The sequence below is a fragment of the Lithobates pipiens genome, unplaced genomic scaffold (genome assembly GCF_037356315.1).
Source record: "Lithobates pipiens isolate NorthernLeopardFrog02 unplaced genomic scaffold, aLitPip1_a1.2 Scaffold_8, whole genome shotgun sequence".
NCBI lineage: Eukaryota > Metazoa > Chordata > Amphibia > Anura > Ranidae > Lithobates > Lithobates pipiens.
In genome coordinates this window covers 628,519,992-628,531,901 of record NW_027507903.1, presented here as the reverse complement: position 1 = coordinate 628,531,901, position 11,910 = coordinate 628,519,992, and the positions used below count along the sequence as shown (strand labels likewise).

Below are 11,910 nucleotides of genomic sequence, written 5' to 3'. Positions count from 1 at the left end.
TCCTTTTATGTTTACCCGCATTAGACAACTCTTACACTCCTGGGACTCTTATCATATTACATTTCTGGGCAGGGTGCAGGCAGTCAAGATGTCTATCCTCCCTAAACTTTTATTTTTATTTAGATCCTTACCCAACTATATACCCCGCCAGACACTAGAATCTCTGCAGATGGACATTAATACGTTTGTCTGGCATAACAAAAAGCCCCGCTTAGGCAAGCAAATGGTCTACAGAGCTATGAATATGGGTGGTCTGGGTCTCCCTAATATCTGGCTATATTATCTCTCAGCCAGACTCCTCCAACTTGCTCAATGGCACTCTTCCCCAAGGATTATACCCTGGCTGCGCTTCGAGCCAACCTCGGTGGCCCCCTATTACCTCCCAGGCCCATTATGGACTAAAACACCTTATATTAAAGTGGTTGTAAACCCTTACAAACCACTTTGACCTACAGGTAAGCCTAGATTAAGGCTTACCTGTAGGTCCAAGAAATATCTCCTAAACCTATACGGTTTAGGAGATATTTGCCCGAAGACAGGCACCTCTGTTTACGGCGCGCAGGCGCACTGAGCGCGGCATTTCCAACAACGGAGCTGTCGGCTCCCGTGCGCATGCGCGGGAGTGACGTCATCGCAGCTTCGCCGAATGACAGCGGCGGAGCTGCGAGACCCCACCGAGAATATGGATGCGCCGGACTACAGGGGACAGCGGTGACTTCGCTGTCTCCTGTGTCAGGTAAGTGACACATAATGGGCTACTATGCGATGCATAGTAGTCCATTATGCTTTGCCTTTGCAGGGAATGAAAGAGGAAGTAAACTCACCAGGGTTTACTTCCTCTTTAAGGAGATTTCCGCCCTGAACTCTGTTGTGAGTCAGTCGCTTCGCCTATGGTCTTTGTATGGAAGGAAATTCTCACCCCTTTAACCCTAAGCTGGCCTCTTTCATTGGGAATCCAGCATTCCCTGCCGCCCTTCACAACCAAACTAGTTTCGGTTGTCCCGATTTGGGAAACCACCTTCATATTTTCTGGAGTTGTCCGGACCTCAGAGCCCTCTGGCAGAGAGTGAATGACAGAGTGTCGGGGATTATTGGTACCCCATCACGTTACCTACCAAATATGCCTTTTCTTTGCTGATATCCCAGGTTCTACCCCCCCGACCAAAAACTTTCCCATACCCTTTTTAGTGCAGTACACTGGTCGATTGCCCTGTTCTGGCGCTCTCCTACGGTTGCATGGGATCAGGTGCTTAAGAGAATGGCTGCCATTCAACTTATGGAAAGGATTTATCATACAATCATGGACACCATGCATGTATACGACCTCAAATGGAAGTCCTGGACTCCCTGAAGGACCTTATACATGCAGCTTGAGACTTGGAGTCTGCACACCCTAAATGGGGATAATGACAAGGATCAGTGTTTTTCCGGCCCTGTACCTTTTTGACTTGTTTTTAAGTTTTTAAGGTTATGCTTTTGTTTTCTTTGTTTTATGATTTTAGTGGCATGTCAATACTCAGATACCTATATAGCGGTACAGGTTCTACCCCCGCACGGGGAAGTGGGGGATACTATATTAGTCTATTTGTTTCCTTGCCCTCCATACCCCCTGCACCAATGAATCCTCTGTACTGCTATAGATTTGTCTACTGTGTTGTATCTCTCATGTTATGGATCAATTTGTAGCAGTCACTTATTGTATATGCCCTTTCTTTTTTGTCATAATAAAAGTTTGTATTAAAAAAAGAAGTTGCCTTCAAAGTCCTACAAGGAGCAATTGTGGTTTTCCAGATATGACTAATGGTGGCAACCACACCCAGACTCACACACAATAATTGTAGGGACCTCTGGTTTGCATCTGTCATCTTATCAGGTTCATCTGCCAGAGATTTTCAAGCTATCCTGCAAAAATCTCCCTCCATTAATTCTGGCTGCAGCCATTGTAACTGTGGGCAGCTTAATATGCTACCTGTTCACTTCCTGAATTTACACAGACACACAGAGGCACACACACACACACACACACATATACAGACAGACTCCTGTTATCTCCTCTCTCATCAAACCTCCTCCAGCTCTGCAGAGAGCTGTGCATGATGTCATAAGCCTAGGCTAATTATTAGACAAGAAACAGGAAGTGGGCTGTATAAGGTATTTACTGGCAGAAAAAAAAAAACATGTTTTACTATCCAAAGTTAAAACAACAAGGGTAGAAGATTTAATAGATGGAAAGATGAAAAAAATTACTGAAGATCCGCTTTAAGCAAAAATGGGTGGGCAAGCAATCAAGTAAACTGGTCCCAACATGTATAACATAGATCATTGGGCCTTCAGCATTATGTAAGTCTGGGTTTAAAGTCAAAGCCTCTGACTAGTTTAAAAAACACTTAAGGACCACCCACTGTATATACACTGTGGCAGGGTGGCCCTAGAATGGGGATCTGCCAGTGTAAACAAAGCACATCCTCATTCTGACAGGAAAGCTCAGTGCGATTGTCTGTTCCTAGTGATCAGGAACAGGGATCTGACTGTATTCCCAGTCAGTCCTCTCCCCCCACAGTTAGAAACACCTCCCTAGGACACACTTAACCCCTTGATCGCCCCTAGTGTTAATACCTTTCCTGCCAGTGGCATTTATAAAGTGACCAGTGGCTATTTTTAGCTCTGTTCAATGTAACAATGTCACTGGTCCTAAAAAAGTGTCAAAAGTGTCCAATCTGTCCACTACAATGTCGTAGTCCTGCTAAAAATCGCTGATCACCGGCATTACTAGTAAAAAAAAATAATAATAATAAAAATGCCATAAATCCTTCCCCTAATTTTGTAGACACGATAACTTTTGCATAAACCAATCAATATACGATGATTACAACTTTTTTTTTTACCAAAAATATGTAGAAGAATAAATATTAAGATTAAGAAATGTGTTGTTTTTTTTGGGGGGGGGGGGATATTTATTATAGCAAAATGTAAAAAATATTGTATTTTTTGGTTATAGCACAAAAAATAAAAACTGCAGAGGTGATCAATTACCACCAAAAGAAAGCTCTATTTTTGAGAAAGAAAGGACTCCAATTTTGTTTGGGTACACCGTCGCATGACCATGCAATTGTCAGTTAAAGCGTCACAGTCCCGATCGCAAAAAATGGCCTGGTCAGGATGTGGGTAAATCTTTATGGTCCTTAAGTGTTTAACAGCTAAACATTCAAGGCTTGCCTAAGTCATTTTCAAAAAGATATTTAACTAAAATCCAGGATTGTATATACATTTCCTAAATGGGAAACTAATATGTAATATATAGTAGGTTTTCAAGAAAAACAGTACACATTTGCTCATTAAAAATGCATTAGCTACATCTTTAACTATTTAGAATGTTTTTAACTATGAATTTACAAACATTAACTTGAGCTTATCTTGCATGCTTGGTTAAATTCTTCTCAACATTTTCTATGGACTCCTTTATTTCAGTTCATGGTAAAATAATTGCTTATTAGTTTTCCTAAGACCCTTTTCAAGTCTTCATTCCTCAGGCTGTATATAATGGGATTCAGCAGCGGAATGACTACAGTATACAATAAGGATGGAAACTTAGAAACGTTCCATGATTGTCCCCTACTTGGGACCAAATAAACACAAACTAGAGTGCCATAATAGATGGAAACAACGGTCATGTGAGAACTGCAGGTTGAAAAAGCTTTCTTTCTTCCAACATTGGATGAAATTTTGAAAATGGTGACTATAATATAAACATATGACACAATGATGATAAAGAATGGGATGACTACAAAAAGAGCACTTAGTGATGTAACTTCTAAATGGACAGTGGTGGTATCAGAACAGGAGAGTGCTAGAATGGGATCAAGATCACAGAAAAAGTGGTCAATGATATCTGGCCCACAAAATTGTAATTGTGATATGCTCAAAGTGTGAATTAAGACTATTGAAATACTTGCCATCCAGCTTGTGATGACCATTATCCAGCAAACCCTATTGTTCATGAGCAAAACATAATGCAATGGCTTACAGATGGCCAAATATCTGTCATAAGACATCACTGTCAAAAGAAGACTGTCCAAAGTTTCTGAGATGCCAAAGAAAAAAAACTGCGTGACACAAGCAGATAATGGAATGAAAGTCCCTTTCATCAAGATAGCATGTAGCATGTTAGGAAGAATAGCAGTTGCCAGCAAGATATCTGATAAAGACAGTTGGGTGAGGAAGAAGTACATAGGACAGTGGAGGGTTTTGCCATAGAACACCAGTGCGGCGATCAAGAGGTTTCCACACATTGTCAAAGAGTAAATAGTAAAAAAAATAAAAAAGAACAAAAATTGTAAATTCCCTGGGCTCTGAAAACCTAAAAGGTGGATCACATCAATTGTGGTATGATTTTTCTTATCCATAGCCCACAGTCGACACAACCGTAGTAACCAATCACAATACATTTTACTGGCGCAAGGCTACTGGAATATCATTTCTGATTGGTCTCTGTTGGCAGGTCATTTTGCACATTGGCAATTAGAAGATTGAATAAAAAATATATATTTTTTTTAACTAGGACCAAGTTTGTAATGTACATAATTTATTGTGGTAAAAAAAAGAAAACTCTGCCACAGAGTGATAGCAAAGTGAGCTTGATGAGAGTCTCAGAGCTCATAAAGCATTCACAGCTAATTTTTATTAATTACCTTTCCATAGATGATAAATTATTTTGACAAAAATCATAATAATGGTAAATGTCTCTTGGCTAGATGCTAAATTATCCCATAACAGTTTTTGGTTGCTTTTATATATAACTAGATAGGATCCTGATACCATTAGGAATATAACGTATTCAAGGATAATTTCATGGGAATTGTTGTTACTGGTATATAGGGAAATTATTTTGTAGACTAATTTTTTTGCAGACTAATAATTTAACTAATTAATGAGAGTGAATCAAAAATATCAAAAAATGACAGCTTCAAAAAGCCTGCCATGCCTTTTACTAAATACCCTGGACTGCCTACTTTCCAAAAAGAGGTAATTTAGGGGGGTATTTGTACTCTCCTGGAATTTCCGGGCCTCAAGAATTGAGATGGGTAGTCAGTTCATTAGCACTGATAAATTTTCAGAATACATTTTGAGCTAAATTTATGAGAACAGCTATTTTTTGCAAAATGTTATAACAGAAACAACACTTTTCAAAATTGAGTATTATTATGAAATATATAAAAATATGTTGAAACATACAGTTTTATGTATGTATTGTATATACAGTATAATGTGCTATGTAAAATATTCTTCATTGGTACATTTAAAGTCCTTTTTGTATACCCTAATGTTCATCTCAAGAAAAAACCTGACACCAAAAGTCTTACATTGTGACGTTACCTAGCTGATAACATACTGTCCCCTCACTGCACAATATCTGTGGTTATTACATCTCAAATTATACACTCTAATGTTTAGTTCAAAACAAAAACTGTCTTGTCCTTGACTCTTATAGTGCAGTCTGACCAAGCTGTTTAAGGCGTATTTAATGTCCAGCCACTGAACAATATTTGTGGTGGCTGACCTGCCTTATGTCTCCTTGTTACATTGAGGCCTTACCAAGTTGCTTACACACTGTCCAGCCACGGAACAGTATTTGTTGCTTTTGTCTTTCAAAAAATATAATCTAATGCTCACAAAGTATTTCAGGATAAAACATTCATTATCTCTCCCTCTTACACTGCAGTCTTACCAAGCTGCTTGTCTAGTCACTGAATACTATTTGTGTATATTATCTCTCAGAATATACATTATAGTGTTTAATTCTGGATAAAACCTGCCTTGTCTATCCCTCCTATATATCCTAACCAAGCTGCTTGTATGCTGTTCAGACACTGAACAATATTTTTGTCTATTATAACAATAAGCCCTTGTACACACGGTCGAAGATTCCGACAACCAAATCCGTCGGAGTAATTCCGACTAATTTATTCTGGAAGAGGTCTGGAAGTGATGTTGCATACACACGGTCGGACTAAGTTGTCGGAAAATCCGATTGCACATAACGTGATGACATTATTTCGTTCAGGCTAGTAGCCAATAGGTTTGGTCTAGGAATTTGATCTGAGCATGCATGGCACTTTGTCCGTCGGAGTAGGCTACACATGATCGGAGTATGTCCGATGGGAGCATTTTGTCGGAAAATTTTACCTGCAAGTTGGAAAACTTGGTCCGTTGGATATTCCGACAGAAACAGTCCGATGCAGACCACACACAGTCGGAATATCCGACAAAATGGTCCGATAGGAAACATTCCGTTGGAATCTCCGACCGTGTGTACAAGGGCTTACATTCTCTAATTTCTACTGCAAGATAAAACCTATTTTTGCATCTAGACTTGGACTTGAACCTGGGACCTCTTCTGTGTCTGGTATTGACTCATCTCACTGAGCTATCTGGGATGCCATACAGCTCCCTGCCTGTTTAATTGGACAATCTAGCCTGATCCATTGGAAAACCCTGCCTTGTGTTTTGATCGCTGTTGAACCTTAAACTCCTTGCTCCCCTCCCTATATAAGCCTTGCCTCTGCACTTCCTGTTGCCAGATTATTGCGGTCTGATCCAGCATATTACTTGTGCTACTTCTTTTGCTGTTTGGAAACAACCTTGGCTTCCGGCCCCCTACGAAACTCTCCTCCTGCATCGACCTTGGCTTGTGACCCCAACACTGATCATCAGTCTAGCAATTCAGACTTCTCTATCTCTCACAGACCCGAGAACTGAGCTTGCCTGACGTTGTCGGCTATTGGTCTCCACTCATTACATGTATGCTCCTAACAGAATAATCTGGCCTACCAGTGCCCACTAGCACCACCCATCAGTGCCCACAGTGCCATTCATCAGTTCCCACAGTGCCACCCATCAGTGCCCACAGTCCCACCTATCTGTTCCCACAGTACAACCTATCAGTGCCTCAACAATGGTGGCACTGATGTGCAGCACTGATCAGTGCCCGTCAGTGTCACCTACCAGTGCCCATCAGTGCTACCTCTCAGTGTCCATCTGTGCCACCCATCCATGCCACCCATGAGTGTCACCCATCAGTGGCCATCAGTGCCACCTTATCTGTGCCCATCAGTACGGCCTTATCAGTGCCACCTTAACTGTGCCTATCAGTGCCGCCTTAACTGTGCTTATCAGTGCAGCCTATCAGTGCCCACCAGTGCTGCTTCATCATCGCATATCAATGAAGGAGAAAAATTACCTGTTTGCTAAATTTTATAACAAACTACGAAACATGATTTTTTATTTTTTTTTCTAACTTTTCCATTTTTTTTTGTTTGTTTAGCAAAAAATATAAATCTCATCTGTGATTAAATACCACCAAAAGAAAGCTTTATTTGTGGGAAAAAAATTATAAAAATTTTATTTGGGTACAGTGTGGTATGACCGCACAATTGTCATTCAAATTGTGACAGCGCTGAAAGTTAAAAATTGGTCTGGGCAGGAGGGGGGTTTAAGTGTCCAGTAAGCAAGTGGTTAATAAAATACATGACAATAAATTACCACCCCAATGTTCATATGATTTCCCAAAAGAGCTTGTACCAGGAGCCCCAATTCCTTTGGTCACCTCCTAAAATCTTTTTGATTCAGAACTGAAGGCGTTAAGGAACTTTCTACAAGAGAATCAGGGGAAGGGATTTATCCATCCCTTAACCCCTCCCACTGGAGCCCCACTATTCTTTGTTGAAAAGAAAGCTGGAACCCTGTGCCTATGCATTCATTAAAGAGAATTAAATAAAATGACAGTCAAGAATCGTTACCCACTTCCATTAATTCCAGAACTATTTGAGAGACTGAGAACAACAAAGATCTTTACCAAGCTTGATCAAGGGGTGCATATAATCTTGTTCGCATTTGACCTGGAGATGAATAGAAGATATGGGCATTATGAATCCCTAGTAATGCCCTTTGGACTCTGTAGTGCACTAGCTACCTTTCAACATTACATAAATTATGTTTTCAGAAATTGTTAGACTAGTTTCTGGTGGCTTATCAGGGTGTTATACTTATATTTTCAACTAATTTACAGGAACACCGGGATCATGTCCGTACTGTCTTGGAACGACTACAACAAAATTAATTATATATTAAATTGGAATTTTCTTATTTAGAACAGACCTGTATACAGTTCTCGGGCTACATCATCTCTTCTGAAGGGCTGAACATGGATTCCAGAAAGGACCAAGCATTCCTGGACTGGCCTACCCCCAATAAAATAAAGGATGTGCAATGGTTCTTGGGATTCACAAACTTTTACCAGAGATTTATTTAAAAAAAATCAAACATTGTGCCCCCCATTACTCATGTAACAAGGAAGAAGGCATGCTTCCAGTTGTCCACAGAGTCAGAAATGACTTTCTTACATCTGGAAACCTTATTCACCACTGCACCTGCACTGATACATCCTAATCCAGAGCTTCCCTTTATAGTAGATGTAGATGCCTCCAATACAGCGATTGGAGCAGTTCTTTCTCAGAAAATTGACGAACAAAACGTATTACACCCATGTGCATTTTATTCCCACCAAATGACAACTACAGAACAGAACTATGATATCGGCAACAAGAAACTTTTAGCAATAAAGGAAGCCTTCTCTGAATGGAGACACCTTCTGGAGGGTACCACACATCCTATAACTGTCCTTACTGACCACAAAAATCTTGAATTTATTAAATCTGCAAAAAGGCTCAATACAAGGCAGGCAAGATGGACTTTTTCAAGATTCAACTGTGTTATTTCTTACAGACCAGGATTTAAAAATGGAAAAGGAGATACTTTGTCGAGAATGTCTGGTGACTCTTCTACCGACTTAGAACAAGTAAGTACTATCTTACAAGACAGGAACTTTTTGGGAGTAATGTTCATCTTTCAATGATTAAAGAAAGTTTTGATAGGCACCCACTCTTAAAAAATCCACCAGGAAATTTGCACTTGGACTTTCATGAGGGCCGCTGGACCCTTAAAAAAGAATATATGTCCCAGAAGAGGCATGATGTCATGGTTATGAAGGAATCTTCCTCTGTTACTTAGCTCTCCTCATGTGTTCGGACTAAGAGGCCAGCCACTTCCACCTGGTGGTTTTTATAACCTCTCCTCTAAGCATGGCTCCACCCCAGGCCCTATCAGGAAATCCTATATTAAAGTGGGTGTAAACCCTTACAACACACTTTGACCTACAGGTAAGCCTAGATTAAAGCCCCGTACACACGAGCGGACTTTTCGACATCCAAACTCCGACGGACTGAGTCCGGCGGACTATCCGATTGTGTGTGGGCTGCAACGGACTTTAGCTTCGCTAAAGTCTGACGGACTTTAGAAATGAAGCATGCTTTAAATTTTCCCGACGGAACTCCGCCGGACCCGGTCCCCTTCGAAAAGTTCGCTCGTGTGTGTGCTACTCCGACGGACTAAAACCGACGCTAGGGCAGCTATTGGCTACTGTCTATGAACTTCCTACGTCGAATCCCGTCGTACGTCATCACGTTCAACTCCGTCGGAGTTTGGTGTGATGGTGTGTGGCCAAGTCCGTTCGGTCGAAAAGTCCGCCAGAACTCCGTCGGAACTCCGTCGGAACTCCGGCGGAACTCCTTTGGAGGTCTGTCAGACTTAATCCCTCTCGTGTGTACGGGGCATAAGGCTTACCTGTAGGTCCAAGAAATATCTCCTAAACCTATACAGTTTAGGAGATATTTGCCCAAAGACAGGCACCGCAATGGCTATCTGCTGCTGCACTTATCGCACCAGTCATAGCCACACATTCATCACAACTGCCAGCTCTGGCCTGTCAGGTCACCTTGAGGCGAGGTGACAGATGCACACCTTAGGGATCAGGAGTGCACCGCAAGGTTGTGAACCCTATGGCTGACTCCTGAGGATGGGAGACAGGTCCCACCGGGGTTAGAGCGTAAGATTCCCTTAAGCGCGGAGTCTAAGAGCCAGCAGGTGTTCACCAGAGCCTCGAGTGGTGAGGATGGACTTGGCTGCAACTGGCTCCAGGTCACGACCCCCAGGGTCCCCCAGCTCACACCCACGGTAGGCAACAGGAGGATAGAGATGGTGAAGGACAAAGCCAAGGTCGGGGCCACAAGCAGACAAGAATAGTCTGGGATATGCCAAAAGGTCAGGATCACAGGCAAACAGGGATAGTCAAAGACACGCCAAAGTCAGTAACGGAACAACAGAAGAGCACATGGCAGGTAACAGGAAGCCAAACACACAAAGGAATACACAATGGTTGATCAGCACTGATGGCCTGCAGTGCACAGGTTAATATAGGGCTCCCTGATAGGGCCTGGGGTGGAGCCATGCTTAGAGGAGAGGTTATAAAAACCACCAGGTGGAAGTGGCTGGCCTCTTAGTCTGAACACATGAGGGGAGGTAAGCAAACACAGGAAGATCACTGCATAACCATGACAGTACCCTCCCTCTTACGAGGCCTCCCCCTCCCCCGCCTGGGTCCAGGCTTAAAGGGAAACTCTAGATGGAAACTTCCTGTCCGATCAGGTGAAAGTAGTATATATTGGGGGTTATTTACTAAAGTAAAATCCACTTTGCACTGCAAGTGCACTTGGAAGTAAAGTGGCTGTACATGCAAGGAAAAAAAAATAGCATTTTAGCTTGCACATGGTTGGATGATAAAGTCAGCAGAGCTTCCACTCATTTCAGATCGACCCCTTTAGATTTAGAGCGACTGCACTTTCAAGTGCACTTTCAGTGCAAAGTGGCTTTTCCTTTCATAAATAACCCCCATTATATCCCTCCCGTCCGGCGAGGCGCTAGCTGGGATGCCCCTCTGTGGGAACTGAATGAACCAGTGGTTTCTAGCCTGTCTGATTTCTTGAAACTTTTTCAGAATATCTTCGAGGAACCGGGTTGTGTCTCCTCAGCGACTAGCGCTCTTTTACGTCTCCGTCAAGAGTCTGCTTTTGTGGGACAGCATGCTCTTCAGTTCTGTATCCTCATAGCTGAATTGAGCTGGAATAATGAGGCCCTAGTTGCAACCTTTTTACATGGCCTCTCCTGATAGAGTGAAGAATGAATTAGCAGGAAGTTCCCTTCCTGCTGATCTGGACGGTGTCATCACCTTGTGTAACCAGATCGATATTCGCTTTCAGGAGAGGGCCCTGGAAAAAAGACGCCAGCACTCCCTGTTCTTTAGGCAGCCTGAGCTCCCAGTCATTTCTCTTCAATCCGAGGAGCACCCCCTGCCTGCTGAGGAACTGATGCAGCTGGGCTGGACTAAGTTATCTCCCAAAGAACGCACTAGGTGCAGAACTCTGGGCCTGTGCCTTTATTGTGGGGCCAAAGGTCATTTCCGTTCTCTTCGTCCGGAAAAACGCTCAGGGCTAATACATCTGGAAGGTGGAGTATTACACCCTGAAATATCACCTTCACCTTCTCGTCTTCTCCTTTCTGTGTTCCTTCATGTCGGCGCTTCCTCTCATTTGGTCTCAGGACATCTGGATTCCGGAGCCGCTGGCAATTTCATGGATTGGGAAACTGTATCCTCCATGAGACTTTTTTTTTTTTTTTTCACAATTAAGGTTTTTATTGAATTCAAAAGTTATAGACATTGAAACAATATTGTATAATGTGGAACTGAAAAAAGAAGTAACTGGTATATTTCGTGGCATTACAATATACGTTGTTAATTAGGGTTCTTTAGAAAGCGGTAAAATAAACAATGAGTATAGGAAAGAAAAAAGGGGGGTGAGGAGTGGGGAGAAAAAGAAAAGAAAAGAAAAATTAAAATTGGAGTTAGGGATGATACAGGGGTAAAGTTAATAAAAAAGATAATGGGGGGGAGAGAAAGAAGGGAGCGGAAAGATAAGGGCAGGGGGACGTTAAGGTAATGGTATATGTTGTTGGGAAACA

The 11,910-nt window shown here is 42.1% G+C and overlaps 1 protein-coding gene across 1 annotated transcript; it reads right to left on the bottom strand.

Moving 5' to 3' along the window:
• Positions 1-2,060: 2,060 nt before the first annotated feature.
• Positions 2,061-4,743, bottom strand: LOC143964019 (olfactory receptor 1M1-like). Its single transcript, XM_077473736.1, has one exon. It carries the CDS (start codon positions 4,443-4,445, stop codon positions 3,465-3,467), a length of 981 nt encoding a protein of 326 aa, XP_077329862.1. The 5' UTR covers positions 4,446-4,743; the 3' UTR covers positions 2,061-3,464.
• Positions 4,744-11,910: the final 7,167 nt, after the last annotated feature.